The sequence below is a fragment of the Anopheles gambiae genome, chromosome 3 (assembly GCF_943734735.2).
Source record: "Anopheles gambiae chromosome 3, idAnoGambNW_F1_1, whole genome shotgun sequence".
NCBI classification, from domain to species: domain Eukaryota; kingdom Metazoa; phylum Arthropoda; class Insecta; order Diptera; family Culicidae; genus Anopheles; species Anopheles gambiae.
The window spans coordinates 51536989-51555457 of record NC_064602.1 but is presented as its reverse complement, the minus strand read 5'-3'; the positions used below and the strand labels follow the sequence as shown (position 1 = coordinate 51555457).

At 41.8% G+C, this 18469-nt stretch overlaps 1 protein-coding gene across 7 annotated transcripts in view; it reads left to right on the top strand.

Annotated features, from left to right (window-relative positions):
- Positions 1 to 18469, top strand: part of LOC3292158 (muscle calcium channel subunit alpha-1) — a 125796-nt gene that overhangs the window by 89837 nt on the left and 17490 nt on the right. The window contains exon 17 of one of the 7 annotated variants that reach the window (XM_061655546.1): positions 582 to 756. The exons of the other annotated variants lie outside the window; for them this stretch is intronic. Within the exon in view, the coding sequence (XP_061511530.1) occupies positions 582 to 656 (75 nt within the window). The 3' untranslated portion in view covers positions 657 to 756. Of the gene's footprint in view, positions 1 to 581; positions 757 to 18469 lie in introns of those variants that run through there. 7 annotated transcript variants of the gene reach the window in all.

Here is an 18469-nt window from a genome sequence, read left to right as displayed (position 1 = left end):
CGTCCGCCGCGGGGCCATGGAGCTTTCTCAAGCTAGAAGCAAAGTTCTTTCTTCTACTGAAACTTAAAACGTGATTTTTTAACTCGTCTTTTACTGCACTACTTTATTGCTCAAAATCGTACAACGTAGCAAAGTAAATTTTCGCGGCGGATCGTTAAAAAAATTCACGTACGCTTTCCTATACTTTCTGACTTCATCTCATGGCGCTCGCGCGATGGCCGTTTTTCGATTCGCGCGGCGATGTTTTTTCTGCTCCCTCTGATAACGGCAAATTGGCGACGTTACGGTTCGGCTGTCAACGGCATAGTAATAAACACAAATTATAAACAACAATTTGTCACTTTTCGCCGACCTCGTTGTTTTATACAACACTAACAATGAGACCCCAAAATTTGTCTGATTCATACCGTGAGGTATGAATAAGCTTGAAGAAGCAAGGCGAAACGCTTTATTTTGAGCTTTAAATAGAAAACACACAAAATGTTGTATCGCATATTTTTAAACCTATTTCAATCATAACCATTGAAAACAACTTCCAACGTAATAACCAATAAACGATAGCACATTTGCTCATATTTCAGATAGCTGATTGCTGCATCATCAAAGATCCTCAAAATATTCTTAAACCAATGTTGTGTCGGTTCAACAAACATTGAGAACGTAGGACCTTCAAAAGCACCCATTAGTGCTTGAGAAAAAAGCGGTGAGAAACCACACGGCCCCGTGGCCTACAGGGGACTGATACATTTGTAACACGTTCCATACAATGAACGTTTCCTATACCTACATAAGCAGAAGGAGGATAGCAAGGCAGTGTCATCTTTATCTAGATTTGCCATGAGATAATTTTTGGATGATTTTTGAGCCTTGCTTGTTATTGTAAGTTCATTTCAAAAAACAAAAATGGCTAGAAATAAGATAGCATCTATACGGATTTGATATTTGTTTATTAAATTCAATGGTTAGCCATACGACCTTTTTGGACCGTTTCTCCTGAATAATAAATAATATTTTTTAATGGGCATTTTATGGCCATCTTGAAGCGGGGTAACAAATGAGGTATATAAATATACATCAACTTAAAAGCCATAACTATACAGGGTTTCGAATCATATAAGGCAGCTGTGTCAAACTCATTTCATCAGAGGGCCGCAAGTACAAATTTTCAGTGATTCGCGGGCCGCAAAGTTGGGAATGGAAAATATACCCCAATATTTATGTAAAATACTTTTTTACATTTTTATTGTTAAACAAATTGACTTTTTGTGTACTCCTCGCTTCTTATCTGGAATCGTTTGTTATGTACAAATTCGCGATGTTATTGTTATATGTGCTATTTTTTACATGAGAAAATTTTTTTAATGTACTTTCAACGTTATTATTAAAATAGGACATTTTACATTACTCGCGTTCTCTTACCGCAGTTCTGCTAGAAAATATCTGTTAAACACACTTTTCACTGAAGTAGGAAAAGTCTAGCAGCCTGTAGTGAATCTTTTTCAAGCAATCCGAGCTATCCATCACTGGATGAATAACCAATATATTTGCTTGCAATGTTTTGACAGATCAAGAGAAAAATTGTATTAACACGTGTTTAAACATTATTTTTTGCTAATTTCCAAGTTCCAAGTGTTCTGGTGATATATTCATTTCTTATAACAAGAACCCGTATTTTACGAATAACTTTTTTTTAAATTACGATAATTTTATCTGACGAAGAGTTGTGGTGTGTGTTCCCATACAGATCGGCAAATCTGTTTTTGACACTTGAAGGGAGATGATTCGCGAATTGAGGAATTGAGGACTGTGTGAGCTAATCTATTAATAAGCTTTGTATTGCAAGGCTTCGGCATTTCGATTATTTTTATCCTTAATCTAAATCCTTTAGGCTTAAGCGTAATCATATCATTTTGGTTTTGATTTTTGGGGAGGTTGGAAATTACATTAATTCGTCTTGCAGAATGTTGGGTACAAATAATTCCAACTTGGCTACAATCATTTTTATTAACAATTATGGTGGCATGATTATGACAAAAAACAGAAGTGGCTCCAATCGAATATCAATGATGTAACATTCTAAGGTCGGAAAAATCGAAGCCGAATGAATCCTTTACTCGGCAGTCGGGGGCATGGAGATTGTCAAATTCGGTGGGACAACCGATGACTCCAACGGTTCCAAATGGCTTTAAACGGCTCTATAGGCTTCGGACCGTAGCCGATTGAGCCGGTCTCGTAGTACAGTCGTCAACTCGTACGACTTAACAACATGCCCGTCATGGGTTCAATCCCCAAATAGACCGCGCCGCCATACGTAGGACTGACTATCCTGCTATGGGGGGAATCAATTAGTCACTGGAAGCCAAGAGCCCACAAGTGGTACAGGCAGGCCTTGACCGACATCGGTTGTTGAGCCAAAGAAAAGAAGAAGATAGGCTTCGGACGGCACCGAACGGAACTGTTGGTTTGATTTTGGCCGGATTCGGAGTAGGAATAGCTAAAATCGGAAATGGTTTTGAGCCGTGGATGCGATTCCGACAATCCATCACTAGTTGTTGCGAAGTTTCCTAGTGTGAGTATCAAGTTATTTTCATTCCTTTTTCGTTTGTAGACAGTTGATGTAAATCTATTTTTCCATACAGAATGCGCAATCGAATGTGCACACAATTATGCTAATATTCAGAATTTAATCGAAACATAATACGAGTGAGCTTGCATTCGATTCAATGATTCTTAAGGGTCTCGATGTCCGGCACCGGGACCGGCACCCACAGTCTGATGACAGCTCCACAGTACGCTTGCAACATTCCCCTAATCGATTGCACAACTCCCCTAAGTGATTGCAAACATCCACAGCTTGCATGCAATATTCCCCTACCGATTTGCAACATTCCCCTAAGTGATTGAACTATTCCCTTATATGATTCGAAACCCTGTAAATTAACACAGAGTAGGCCGCACGTCACGAATACAGCTTATAAACGCGGCGCGCGACGTGTCAAGTTGGTGGCGATCACAAACGACATTAAATTCACAACACATACGTAAAAAGGAATCTGAGTCGCCAAAACGGGCTTGGCGATCCTCTACGTCAAGCATCGACATGGCACGGAGCGATCGTGATGGGACATAAAAAATCAGCCCGGAAAGCAGCATTGGCGAGTCAACGCGGTTGTCCAGCAGTCCTGCAACAAACAATCTATGGACGTTGCAATTGCGTTGCTTCAGTGAATCAAGGCGTAGCAGCGCTCAGCGACCATCGACGATGATCATAATCCACTTGGACACTCCAGAAACGCAAAGCGAACCTCGTGAATCTGCGCCAGACCGACTCCAGGCGGGCCAGGGGGCGAGCAGCCACCAAACTACCGAAGCGTACTCCAGCACTGACCGTACCAAGCACAGTACAGCGTCTTGATGCAGACAGGGTCAGTTATGTCGTGTGCAATTTGTTTTAGTAAGCCAATCGATTGGTTTCCCTTAGCGATAACATGCTCTAGCTGGTCATTGAAGCTCAACTTTTCGTCAAGCAGCACTCCAAGGTTCTAGCTGACGAAGGTGGGAAATCAGACGATTTTTGCCTAGCGTCAACAAACTTCCAACGCACACGAGAGTTTCCGCGCGAGCGCAAAGCTATACGACGTACATACGGCCGGTAGCAGTTCCTATTGTATCGCTGATTAAGCGAGTGCACAGTGACGTAGACGCTTTTAGTAGCGGGACATCTTCAAGGGTTATGGCAAAGAAACACGAGGGCATTGTACCTATAGTTTAATCGCGTGTTTATTTTGGAACGCTGTTGGAGTGGACGAGGCCGTAGTGGACCAAAAATTGAGTTTCAGTTATAATTGAATACGGACATATTTTAAGATTATTTAATGAAGTAGCTTCTATGAGCACTATAAGCATTAGAATAAGAAAAAATATCTAAGTTGCAAATTTCAGACTGCAGGAGCCGTATTGCGGAGTACAGGCGTGATTAAAAAAGTTACTCGATAAGAGTTTAATAGGAAGAAAAGGACTAACGAGGGTAGTTTGTAATCACATATTACTATACTTAAGAATTAAAATTAATTTAGAATTTGATTTGAGTTAGTTTAGTTTAGTGTTAGAGACAGTGAACAAAATGACCTGTTTGACAAATATAGCTAGATGAAGATATATTATGACAACATTGTGATGAATACATAATTCATATAAAAAATTAAAAAGGAACTGAATTGAAGGAATTCAAGGACTGACTTATATTTACATAAATAAATGATTCGTGCTTAAAAAGCACAAACCGTCTTGAACCGCTCAAAATACGGCACTACCAATCACAAACGATTAGCAGTTTGAGTTGCTCAGTGGTCTAAGGTGACTCGAGCATTTCCTTTGGCAGTTCTGAAAATATAATGATCATATTTGAGTTAAAATGTGTTTGGAGTAGAGATGCCAAAAGTGTACTTGCCTGAAGCCGTTTCAGTTTAAGCGATATATTTCTATGCACCTCCTAAAAGGTTAAGCACAAGCACATGGATATTTTCTTCGTTAATTCGATTAAGCGCTGATAAGAGCGATGAACAACATACTGAGGAAGTTTTTTGTTAATATATTTTTAATAGGAATATTTTTATTAATAACAACTTTTTATTTCATCCAATCGAATAATTGCGTCCATCCTTGCTAAGATCAATCACAAGACTGACGATTTTCCTCCTCTACTCGAAAAGCCTTTTATTTTGACAATTCCGTACGAACGGATGTATCGCCTCTCGCTACCTCACTCTCTCTGCGATTAGCCTGATTATTATTTTTAATGTGCCGATACTTTTCACTTTGGTGGGGATCCTTTGGTACACGTTGATTTCTGTAAAAAAAGGTATGAAATGAAGCTGAGCGATGTACATAACATGCATTACGAATCATTCGCGCAGCTTCATTTGAATTCGCACAACACTTGAACACTTGAACACTTTACAAAATCATAACACCAATCGTCCAGGACTTAGGCTGACGCACGTGCGGCCGCTCGCTGCCGATCCTTGAGCTGTACTGACGATTTCGTGTGGTAGTAAGAATGAGAGAACACAGAGGAACTTTCGGTGCTGCAGTGCAAGCGAGACACCGATATCAGCACAGCGCTTCGAGCAGATCCAACTGAGCGCACTGGCGGAAAGTAAACGCACACATTTACACATTTGTAACTGTGTTAGTGTCAAAAATGAGTAGAAACCAAAACGCGCTCTCGCAACTTTGTATTTTACACCGTTTCTCTGCTTAACTCTAGGTTTTTACACACACCATGATAGGGAAGCGCCAGCATCAAGTGGTACGCTTCGCAGATCCGTACTCGATGCCGTTGGGTAGGGGAAGTCGGGGTTGGTTCGACACTGCGGGTAAGTTCCACACCTTGCCGTTTTTGTATTTATAAAACTTTTTGAAGACAAAAAACTTATACATATTATTTATGTCAACTGTTTCGAACATTTGAGTCACATTTCACTGATCAGAAACCTGTCAATTGTCAAAAAACAACAAAATAAACACATGGTGGTTCTGATTGACAGCCGATGTAAGTTTTTACTTCTGGGACTTAAGGAATTGTGGCGTTATTTCAACAAAATTATAGTTTCCATATTAATAGTATTGTTTTATAAATACTATTGATTAGTTCTGTATCACAAGGCGTAATGTTTAGATTAATTTATATAATATAAAATGTCACTAAAACTTGTGCGGCCAATGGGGATAAATTCGACACCCCACTAGGTAGTAGTGTAATGCTTATTTGTAGCATGTTAACTTTGTTTATATCGTAATTTGAAAGTGCCTGTATTTTATAAAGCTGTCCCTTAACGATGTACGACAAACGTAATAATCAAGCTGAACAAACACGCAATTAAAAATACCGTAGAAGCTTTAAAATTCAAGATGTCAACAAACCTAGGAAGTTATAATTATGGAATTTAGCTATTATTCTCTCACAGAACGTTTGCCAAACTCGGACTCAAAACATGTACTTTGTATATGGTTTAGGCTTATAAAAATTAATATTGTTATGGCTTTGGCGTATTTTAAGCTTACTTTAGGCCGGGTAGGCTTAACTGAAGAAAAAATAGTCGCTGGTTTGGAATCACATTGACCGATGTTCACCTTTTGGCTTTCGAGTTGGCAGAGACAAATAAAATTGAACATCCTTCGATTTTATAAAAAAAGAAAAAGATTACTGGAAGATGGCCAGGTTATTTTTTTTAAGGAATCGTAACCAATTATTCCGTAAACCAGATGCTATCGCCGCAGCTTCTACTATATGGAGTCTGGTCCGATGCTATTTGTAATGAAATTTTTGTTCTTGCTTGTATCTTCATTTTTTTCGTATATTTCACAACTGTTTTGTGTTAATTTTTCGTAAAATTGGTACGAAATACTTTGTTGAACTTCAATTAAAACTACAGGCCATCAGAGTTTGCTATTTTGAACGCTAAAACCAATGTGTCGAAATCACCCCCAAGGTGTCGATTTTACCCCATCATGGTGTCGAACTTACCCGCACTGCAGTCGTGACGCAACAAAAAACACACTTTTTTATTTTTATCAAAATGTTATCAAAATCAATCCAGGAACCGTAGTTTCTCGTAAGATGGTACATAATACACCAAAAAAGCTTTTTCGATGTCTACTAGTAAGTTTACATTGGCAAAAGTATTGCAATCAGAGGAAAACCTTAAGGTGTCGAAACTACCCCCAGTTCCCCTACCATTTTCACAAAATGATCGGCACCTCTTTTGCCAATTCATTCACAGCATCGATCACCGTTCGATTTGGCGCAAATAGCCCACCGGGAGAAAATTGACAAACATTACAAACCAGTCCATTAAAACACAACAAGTTCAACCCACCAGGAACATATCAGTGTCAGTTTGACAGGCTAAGCCAACAGTCGTCTTTTTGCTTTCGCCCAAAGTTTCGGAATTAAGTAACATTTGTTTGCGTATTTCCACCCACTACAGCATTATATGGATTCGCTTCCAGCCTACAAATTCCTCGTATACAAGTAAATTCAGATAATCTTTTAGTAAACGATAGTTTTCTATGTAATTCATCGATCAAACGGCTCCTGCACTCTGTGAGCGATAGAATCGCTATCGGGCTGGTAGTTTTGAAAAAACTCTTCGTAACGGGCCAAACTGGTAATCAAAATCGTCCGTCTCGACGATAAAATTAGCGGTTGAGCTGGCATCTTACTAAAACTGCGATTCTCTTGTACGCGAGAGTAATGTAAAGTGCAGTGTAACGGTCGGGCAGTGAAAGGCAAAGGGGTTTAGCACTTTATCGAAAAAATTGCGAATATTCAGAATATCGGCAAAATCTTGGTCACGGGAATGTAAACTTACTAGTAGACTTACTAGGACCAATATGGGGTAACGAAATGCCAGCGATTTAATACTATGAATCCTGCCCAGTGGTACCGTAAGGTACTTGATGCCCGCTTCTGTTTGAATTGTCTGCGGGACAATCACCGTGCCCGCGATTGCTCCTCACAGTACAAGTGTCGTCATTGCAACATGGCGCATCACACAATGGGCCTGATCGGGAACGAAAGTCGATAACGAAGTGGATAATTTAGTCGGTTAGCAAAATTCCAATGTTATCCAATTGCGTTTTCGTAATCAGAATCTTCGCTAACTGATCGGTTTGGAAGTGGAGTGGAATGGTGTTTGCCGCCATAGCAACGTGGTTAAAAAGTCTAGCAGTGGGGTATGCAGTTGAAAACTTCATATAAAAAAAACCGTTTCAGTCGGATAGCCATATTTACTGCTCCACCCCAGTTGACATAACAGTGGAAAACTAAATAATATTAAAAACCATGTTTAACAGTTCGCAAAAAGAATGTTTTATCGCTGTTTGAGTTATTTGAGATGTTTTATCATTCGATTTAGCTAAAATATTCTTTTTTATAAAATATAAATTTATCTTTTTTTTTTATAAACAATCAAAACAAATAAATTTAAGTTTATTATAGGTATCTAGTTTTTATAGTTCAAGCTAAGAAATAAGAAACCAAAAAAAAATCCTTTTCTGCTAATCCTTCTCTTTTGTCCAACCTAATGTTATGGCCTTATGGCATGTTAGAATTGTTTCCGACACGTAAATGCAACGAGATTGACAAGACCAGTAGGAACACAAGGTACAAGAAATTATAAGCAACTCATATCCGTTGGAGCGGCGAGTTCCGGTCGGAATCGTTTGCGTTGTTTTGCACCTATCGAAGGTGTTGTACCTACTTGTACCTTACGGACTATCCCCAAAAACTCGGGGTCGCTTATAGAAGGATACAGGCCAGGAATGTTCGGATTGGCACACACATCGCTAAGTTCCACGCCTCGTGACAAACGCGTCACCCAATGAATTTTTTTGTTCATCTATTACAATTTTGACGTAGTTATTTTATTTTTATCAAATCTGACGAAATCATCATCGTTTGTGTCGAAGCACACTCATTGTAGTATCAAGCTCGCCAGGCTTCAGTGGACAGGTCATGTTAAACGCATGGAAACGAAAGACCCAGGTATTGTGCGGGAGGGGGGGGGGGGGGGTGGGGTTGAGTGCGTCACTTGGCTTTGAATCAAATACACTTTATTTTTTTTCTTGGGGGAGTGGGGAGTATTGGTCGGAATCCCTCATATATGGACTCCCTGTAGTCTTTGAGTCCCTTCGTCCATAAGGCCTCTATCGTTCACGGAGGCCTGCGATGGGACTACTGTACACACCATATATTCTGGACTTTATATCCACTTTATATATTATATCTTGCGGCCACTCAGTCCGCTTACCGTTAAATCCGCAATTGCGGAGAGGGCGTAGTAGGTTTAAATTTAAGTGATGACTCCAGATGACTTGGAGGCGTCAGTAATTAAGGCCAGAATAATGGACTGGCGAGGGCGAGAGACCGTGAGCGGCTTCGGACACTCCTTATTGCACGGAATAAGTGTACCGCGTTGTTTCAATATATTTTTGCACGAGAGCGTAAAATACGGACGTTCACGGATCAAACGTTTGCGGTGGCTGGAGTTGATGGGCGCATATGGCACAGAACAAGGGTCAGCGAATGCGGCAAGTTCAGAAAGGATTCAAACCTCGTCCTCTAGTTCATACGATTTTGTTTCATCTATACTTGTTCAGCCAACAACCCGTTTGAAACTTTACCCGGAACGTTTGAACAGGCCAACAGTCGGTACTGTCTAAGGCCACTTCTGGTGTGGATTCTTTACTAAATGATCCGTAAATAAGCAAAATTTACTATTTTATTCATTCCGCAAAACAACAGCTCTAAATGTAAACAAAAGTGTGATTGACAGATAGGCAAAACCAATAGCTACTCGAATCGGAAAGAGTTATCCACCAGTGGAGAAATTTTACACCGGTGGAAAATAAATTCCACCGGTGGAATCGAGCATATTTGGAAGCACCCAACTCAACACTTGTTTCTGGACCGCCCCAAAACCACCGCGCTTCATCTCCGCACCTGCACCAGTCTACAATCGATCGTTTTTTTCTCAACTAGACGAAGTTCCGCTCATTGCACGCAACAAACACGCCAAGCCTCATGCTCTGACAACGCAGCTCAATTGACTTACCGTATACCCGCTTTATCCAACCGCCACAATGACAACGCTGGCGCTGAGTATTTAAGCTGCTATTATCAAAACGTTAGAGGTTTGCGTACTAAAACAAAAGAATTTCATCTAGCTGTATCGGAGGCTGACTTCGATCTCATCGCCCTCACAGAAACTTGGCTTGTTGACAACATTCCATCTGCTCTTCTCTTCAACAACAACTTCTCTGTTTACCGTTGTGATCGCTTTCTCAGCGGCTCTGGCTCTCGCGGTTTCACTTGACGAAGCAGTATGTTCATTTTCGTCCTTTATGCTGCAAGCCTTTGTTGTTTGCGTCCCAGTTCAGCGTCCTAAACCTAACCCCCCCTGGGCGGACCGCACACTCAAACGACTCAAACGTGTAAAAAGAGCTGCTTATCGTCACTACCAAACGCGCCGCTGCCAAAGATCTCGCTCGATCTACTTTGACACGCACTCTTTATACTGCAGCTATAACAGGTTTCGATATGGCACATATTTGAGTAATATTCAACGTTACCTCTGCAGGTGGCCTGATTCGTTTTGGCGCTTCTACAAGAGCAAAACAAAATCCACGCATACTCCGAAATCTATCACGTACAAAGGAGCAACAAGTGCCAACACTAATGAAATGTGCAATCTCTTCGCGGATCGCTTCGCAGATTGCTTTTCACCGGCCATGAATGATACCGATACCATTGATGCTGCTCTCGTCAACACTCCGGCTGGCGCAATTAACATGAGCACTCCTTTCATCGACAGTGAGATCGTTTTATCTGCCCTAACGCAACTAAAGCCTTCCTTCGCTCCTGGACCCGACGGAATTCCTTCTACCGTGCTGAAACGCTGTCAAACGACAGTAGCACCTATCCTTTCAAAATTGTTCAATGCATCGCTAGTAGACATGGGCAAGAATAGCGGGAATCATAAGGTTCGCTCGCTCCCATTAATGAGCGGGCGCTCGCCGCTCTTCATTCCAGAAAAATATGATTCGCCCGCTCGCATAAAAAAAAATCGTTTGAAATTAGTTGTTCCGAGAAAAAAATCTAAATCTATAATACTGTTGGGCTTATACGGAATGTAAATAGCCACAAGTAAAAACAACAAATATTTTTATTGTGGTTAAAACTAAAACTCAAATTAACGTTTTATTGAAAAAAAAACATCACAAGCTACTGTCGTCGACCCACACTGCCTATTCAAAACACACGTATAAAACATCGTAGAGTGCGAGCGCATCGTATGTGCAAAACACAGAGATAACACAAAAACAGAGAAAAACAGCCTGGCTTGCAAGCGCACTGCTTGTCCAAAATACGTAGCGAGAAGATCAGGGTAGCTCGCGAGCGGCCTGTATACTTAAAATCCATGCAGAAAAAACTGCTTAGCTCGCGAGCGCACTGCCTATCCAAAATCCATGCAGAAAAAAACAGCCTAGCTCGCGAGCGCACTGCCTATCCAAAATCCATGCAGAAAAAAACAGGGTAGCTCGCGAGCGCACTGCCCATCCAAAATACGTAGCGAGAAGAACAGGGTAGCTCGCGAGCGCACTGCCTATCCAAAATTCTTGCAGAAAAAAACAGGGTAGCTCGCGAGCGCCCTGCCCATCCAAAATACGTAGCGAGAAGAACAAGGTAGCTCGCTCGTGATTCGCAGTAAGCAAAAGAGCCAGCTCGCTCGAATCGTCGCAAAGAATCATTTTGCCCATGTCTAATCGCTAGCCAATGGCTACTTTCCCAAAACATGGAGGAAATCTTGGATGGTTCCTATTTACAAAAAGGGCGACAGGACAGATGCCATCAACTACCGGGGTATTACATCTTTGTGTGCCATTGCCAAGGTGTTCGAACTAGTGATATACAAAAATCTGCTACATGCATGCCGCAGCTACCTAAGCCCGTATCAACATGGATTCGTGCCAAAAAAGTCGACTGCCACGAACCTGGTTGAATTTGTAACCTATTGCACTAGTCAAATTGATGCCGGAGCTCCAGTCGATGCAATTTATACAAATCTGAAAGCAGCATTCGACTCTCTTCCGCACGCAATTCTTCTCGCTAAACTCGATAAGCTAGGATTTCCCAGCTCGCTCGTACAGTGGCTTAAGTCTTACCTAATTAATCGCACATACATCGTGAAAATTGATAATCACATGTCAAAAGAAATAGTCAGCAGCTCGGGTGTGCCACAAGGAAGCAATATTGGCCCGCTTCTCTTCATATTGTTCATCAACGATGGGTAACATCGTGAGAACTGCCGTCGATCCTGGTTTTGTGATTTGTTCTAAAGCCTCAATGCCAATTGTTCTACATGACGACACCTCCTTTCTACCCACTTTGGTTTGAATGAACACGCGGCAGCAATATGTACTTATATTATTCCGTATATTTTACCCTTGACCAATGTTAATGTCCGTCATCCTCCGATCGAAATAGCATTAAATTGGCCAATTGCTCTAACAAAACCCAATAGTCGTCTCACTCAGTCACTCGAAAAACCCCTGAATTTTAAGGAAATGGATTATGATAAGTTGAACAGATTACTATCCTTGCAAAATTGGATTTTTTTTAAAATACGGACTTATCAACAGACGATTGCATTGAATCATTTGTTAATACGGTTATTCTCCTTCATCTTCAGTGTTAGCTCCTCTCCTGTCCTTTCCTCACACCATCCCCTGATCCCCCTTGTTCGAACAGGACGCTAAGATCTTTGAAACGCGTCAAAGATAGAGCCACTCGTTGATACCGGTTTAATCGTAACCCGTTTCAACGTCGTGTAAATAAGTACGCTTCGATAGCTTATCGCATTTATAATCGTGCTCGGTATAAGTCTTATGTAGCTCGTTTACAAATTCGTTTTTATTCTGATCTAACTTCTTTCTGGCGCTTTATGAGATCTAAACGTGATCATCAAAGCATTCCACCATTCGTGTCATTAGGCAATGACAATGCTTCAGCTCCTCAAGATATTTGTGCATAATTTGCTACATATTTCTCTTGTGTGTTTATCGATCCAGCGAGCAGTATTGCCCCTACAGAGTGGTCTCCTTGTGATGTGGTAAATTGACGAATCGTCTGTTCGTGTAGTATTGTCCAAATTAAAACTATCCTTTTCTTCTGGCCCGGATGGCATCCCATCCTCTGTATTGGAATATTGTAGCTCTTTTTTTAGCTTTAATCTTGTCCCGTTTCTTTAACAAGTCTCTCAGCAGTGGATGTTTACGTATGCTATGGAAATCGGCGGAACTTGTTCTTCTTCTTTGGCTCAACAACCGTTGTCGGTCAAGGCCAGCCTGTACCACTTGTGGGCTCTTGGCTTTCAGTGACTAATTGATTTCCCCCCATAGCAAGATAGTCAATACGTATGGCGGCACGGTCTATTTGAGGATTGAACCCATGACGGGTATGTTGTTAAAGTCGTACGAGTTGACGACTGTACTACGAGACCGGCTAACTTGTACCCGTTCACAAAAAAGGCTGTCGATCTTCAGTGTCAAATTAAAGAGGGATATATATTCAGGCCGGTCTCGTGGTACAGTCGTCAACTCGTACGACTTAACAACATGCCCGTCGTGGGTTCAAGCCCCGCACGTTGCCCGCATGGGCCGTGCCGCCATACGTAGGACTGACTATCCTGCTATGAGGGGGGAATCCATAAGTCACTGAAAGCCAACCCCGCAAGTGGGTATAGGCAGGCCTTGACCGACAACGGTTGTTGAGCCAAATAAAAAGATATATTTAGTGTGCCTGTGTTAAAGTTAAGGAGTCTATTGTGTACTCTAATATTCGCTCCTGTTTTGTCAATTATATCTCTCAACATCAAAATGGTTTCATTCCTAAACGTTCGACCTCGTCCAACCTAATGCATTTCGTCTTCTCTCTATTTAAAAATATTGCATCAGGTCGCCAAGTTGATGTTATATCCACAGATTTTAATGCGACATTCAATACTCTCCCTAATGGCTTGCTTTTGGCTAAACTTAACTTAATAGGGCTTAGTGGCCTGTTACTATCCAGGATAGCGTCGTTTCTATCGAGTCGAACTCTGAATTCTGAAAATTGGAGCACATTTCTCAAACAATTTTACGAACCCTTCTGGGGTGCCTCAAGGTAGCGTGTTAAGACCACTTCTATCCAGTCAGTTATTCCGGCCTTAATGGCGGACGCCTCCTCGCCATCTTGCCACCTCAATTGTTGCCTACCACGCCTCCTCTGTCCTTGTGGACGGCCTAAAAAGACTTTACGAGCTGGGTCATCTGTTTATATGCGTACAAGATGACCAGCCCACCGGAGCCTGGCGAGCTTGATACGTTGTACGACAGTGAGGTCGCCGTACATCTCGTATAGCTTGTCCTTATAGCGGCTCCTCGATTGTCCTTCCACACAAAGTCTCCGTATAGTGTCTCGTTTATCCCGTGATTTAGATGATCCCGGGTGTTTACAGGCTTTAAACTGATATTGGGTTAGACCGATTTTAGAATACACTTGCATAATATGGGCCCCAACAAGTAGCACACACATGGAGAGAATTGAGAAAGTACAAAAACGATTGACTCGTATTGCACTCAACATAGCATTTAGGGCTTCAAATAACCAGTTCCTGACAATGATACACGATGTCAGTTGTTGCAATTAGAAAAGCTGAATGTGGGCTTCATTCAGGCGAAGACAATCGGCCGTATCGGGGAACTCGTTCGTTCCCGGGAACGTTCGCCGCGACGCTCATTTTCACTCATTTCATAGCTCTTTATGATCAAGAATTAGAAAACCGTCTAGGCTTTGTGCAGCCCAATCTAGTGATACAACCCAACCCTAATACAACCCACTCATGAGCGACGAACGTTCTTCAACGAACGAGTTCCCCTATACGGTCGAATGTTTAGTTATTTATTTATTTATTTATTTATTTATTTATTTATTTATTTATTTATTTATTTATTTATTTATTTATTTATTTATTTATTTATTTATTTATTTATTTCATTTCATTTGTAACCGACAGACCTTCGTGTCTAATCGGCAACCTTATAATTAAATTAAGGAGCATATATATATAGAACTCTAGTTTTAAGCAACATTAAATATCCTTGAACGTAAATGTAGACATACTAAAGTCGAACAAATTTAACACTTCATTAAACTCTAGGGACATACATATAAAAGGGTGTCCCTGGCTATGATTGTTGCGAGTACGCGGTACACGGAGATGGAAATTTGATCTAAGTATCCGGAAGGGAGCGAACAAATTGATGCTGGCTAGTAATGCCGGAGAATCGATCTCTCCGTTATGGAGCCGGAATATGAAAAGACATTGGGCATTGGGTTTTGTTCGTCGAGATAATCGCAAATTGGTGGTATTGCCATGGAAGGAGTCGAACGGCATACCTGGTGATTCTCCGTTGAATGGCTTCGAGGCGATTGATGTCACCAACGCCAAGCGGGCACCAGATCGGACAGCAGTACTCCAGGCACGATCTTACGATGGATCAGAAGATCGATTTGACGCACATGGGATCAGTAAACTCGCTACAGGTCCGCGTAATTAAACCGAGTAGCTGATTTCCCTTAGCAACAATGCTGTCAATGTGAGGGCGAAATGACATCTTCTGATCGAGTAACACCCCCAAGTCACAGATGCATGTCGTACGAACTAAAGTCGTGTTGAGCATAGTGTATGTAAACGGGATAGGATTACGGACTCTGCTGAATGATATACACTGGCATTTATTGGCACACACCTGGAGGGCGTTTTTGCTGCACAAGCTGTCGAGATTCTCAAGGATCATTTGAAGGCGTACACAGTCACTGTCGTTTCTAACTAGAGCGAATATTTTTACGACGTCGGCGTACATTAGGTATTGCCCTGGCGGTAAAACAAAAGATAGATCATTTACATAGATGAGGAAGAGTAGCGGTCCCAAGTTACTCCCTTGAGGTACACCAGAGGAGCTGGTGAAGGAGTGAGAACGATGAGATCCTATGCTTCTAAAGTACGAACGACCAGTCAAGTATGTACGCAGCCAGGTGATGTGCCAGTCGAGTAAACCGAGTTTTTTTTAGCTTCGAGAGCCGAATATCTTGCGAGATACTATCGAACGCAGCCCTGAAGTCGATATATGCTGCTTCAACTTGAATACCGCGATCCATGTTGTCAAAGTAGAAAACTCCAAATTCAGCAAGATTTGTGATGGAAGATCTCCTTGGGAGAAATCCATGCTGACTGAGGCTCATGTAGTTTTGAACTGATGTGAGTAGCGGGTTGTATAAAATGAGCTCAAACACCTTTGCACAAGCGCATAGTATGATGCGCACAATTGCAAGCATGAGTATGAGCATGCAAGTCGACTGCCCTTCTTATGGATAGGAACCATTCGCGCGTGTTTCCAGGACGCAGGATACGTGCCACGCATAAGGGAATCGTTAAATATTTTGGCAAGAATGGGTGCGAGTGATTGACGGCAGTGCTTCAAAGTGTATGGAATATTGTCAGGACCATATGATGTTGATGGTTTTATATCGCTGAGTGTGCGCGCAACTAATGCTTTGTCAATCGTAGGTATAATAAAGTCGATAGCATCCGATGAAGTATAGCGAGAGGCCTCTGCTAGTGTGTTAGGGTTGTGAATAGGAAGGGTGAATGCATTATCGAAACGATTGGTGAAAGTGTTGCAAATATCTGATGTATCGATACTAATTTCGTCATTGTAGCGTCATTGTAGCCCTCACATCACGGAGGGCTACTACTTATATTGCACCGTTTGTTCCAGAAGCTCCAGAACCGTGTCGGCTTAGAAAACTGCTGCCTTTCAGTACGGCGAATGAAGGAGCGGTAGAGCACACGATTTTGTCGTAGATAATTGTTCGGTACATCGAAAAAAATTCTCTTATGCAGCGATGATCTCGTTCTACTGTAATACGCGTATACTTCGCGTATGTTCATCGCTAATATTCTGTACAATATGATCAATTCTCCTTATTTGCTGAAATGTCCTAATTTTTATGTTCCATCACGTCGGCTGCTTATACGCCCTCCACTGTATGTCCCGATTCGCCGCACTTGTTTTGGACAGAATGGTCTACTTTTAAGAGCGATCAGTAATTCCAATCAAAATTCTCACCTGTTCGATTTCAATATTACCTCTGTTTAGTTCTGTATATGTCTTTGCACCCTAAATCAATAGTGGTCATTGTGTTCGTTATACTTGATGCATAATTGTCATTTCAGTGTTTTTCTCGTAGCCGTTTAATTGGGTGGTCTTTGCATCAGGCTTGGATAGGTTAAGATAATATAGATTAAGGTTGTAAGAACAAATTATTTAGCCTATTTTGAGCGGACAATTGAAAATAATAAACAACCAAATAAAGAAACAAATATCCTTCATCTACGGAAAAACGTCCGGGTGTGGGGAATGTTGTAGCAAGCATCTTTCTCTGCATCCCTTCACAGCTGGTTACCCGAGAGCTCAAAATGAGAGAATTTGAGTGTCATTTTCGGCAGGGTACCACGCAAACAATGAGACCCCAAATTTTGAGTGATTCAGGCCGAGGGGTATGAGGAAGCTTGAGGAAGCACGGAGAAACGCACTGCGATGAGAGTTCGCATTCTGTTTTACACGCGCGCTTCACTAACACCAATACAAATATCGTGCTTTGACGAGCCGTCTGTGAATGTGTGTGTGTCTTCTTTCAGCGAGCTCAACTTGGAGCTGCTCGTCACATCGTGTTGTTTCGCTTACACTACAGCATCGAACCATCGTTCTGTATGTCCCCCCTCCTACGCGTACAAAACCACCAGTACAGCGCGACGCTTTGTCGGAGATGGTTGTGTGCGTTTCGTTCTAAGTCCCGCGCGCAGTGTTTGTGCGTTGATGCGCATTTCGTTATAAGTCTCGTGCGCCGGTGTGTTTTGATAAAGTGTGAAGTGAACAGTGTGTACAGACGCACATGCAGTGCGTGCATCGACAGGTAAGAATTTACTGAACAGAGGCAACGCAGATTGTCGACAAGTTTCCCGCAGCTTGGCTCGACCCGGTACTTTACAGTATGACGCCATTCGTGAGTATGAAGGATTCTAAACGTGTTGTGAAAGTGTAATTTATGTTTCAATAAAGTGTTTAATGTAACCAAAAATGACCGTGTTTGTGTTTGTTGTTAGAATAAGTGCGTATTTGAGATCGTGGCAATGAATAAAAGAAAACGAGAAACGAAAGAAACAAATATCTTTGGATGTGTTGGTAGCATGATTGGAAAGAACACACCCTCGGCGAGCCCTCCCCCTCCCCACCCGTAACGCATGGTGTGCTCTGCAGTTCTCAATGTGTTGTGTTCTTTCCAATCATGCTACCAACACATCCAAAGATATTTGTTTCTTTCGTTTCTCGTTTTCTTTCATGCACGATCGCAAATACGCACTTATTCTAACAAGAAACACAAACACGGTCATTTTTTATTTCATTAAAAACTTTATTGAAACATAAATTACACTTTCACAACACATTTAGAACCCTTCATACTCACGTATGGCGTCATACTGTAAAGTACCGCGTCGAGCCAGGCTGCGGGAAACTTGTCGACAATCTGCGTTGCCTCTGTTCAGTAAATTCTTACCTGTCGATGCACGCACTGCATGTGCGTCTGTACACACTGTTCACTGCACACTTTATCAAAACACACCGGCGCACGAGACTTATAACGAAATGCGCATCAACGCACAAACACTGCGCGCGGGACTTAGAACAAAACACACACAACCATCTCCGACAAAGCGTCACGCTGTACTGGTGGTTTTGTACGCGTAGGAGGGGGGACATACAGAACGATGGTTCGATGCTGTAGTGCAAGCGAGACAAC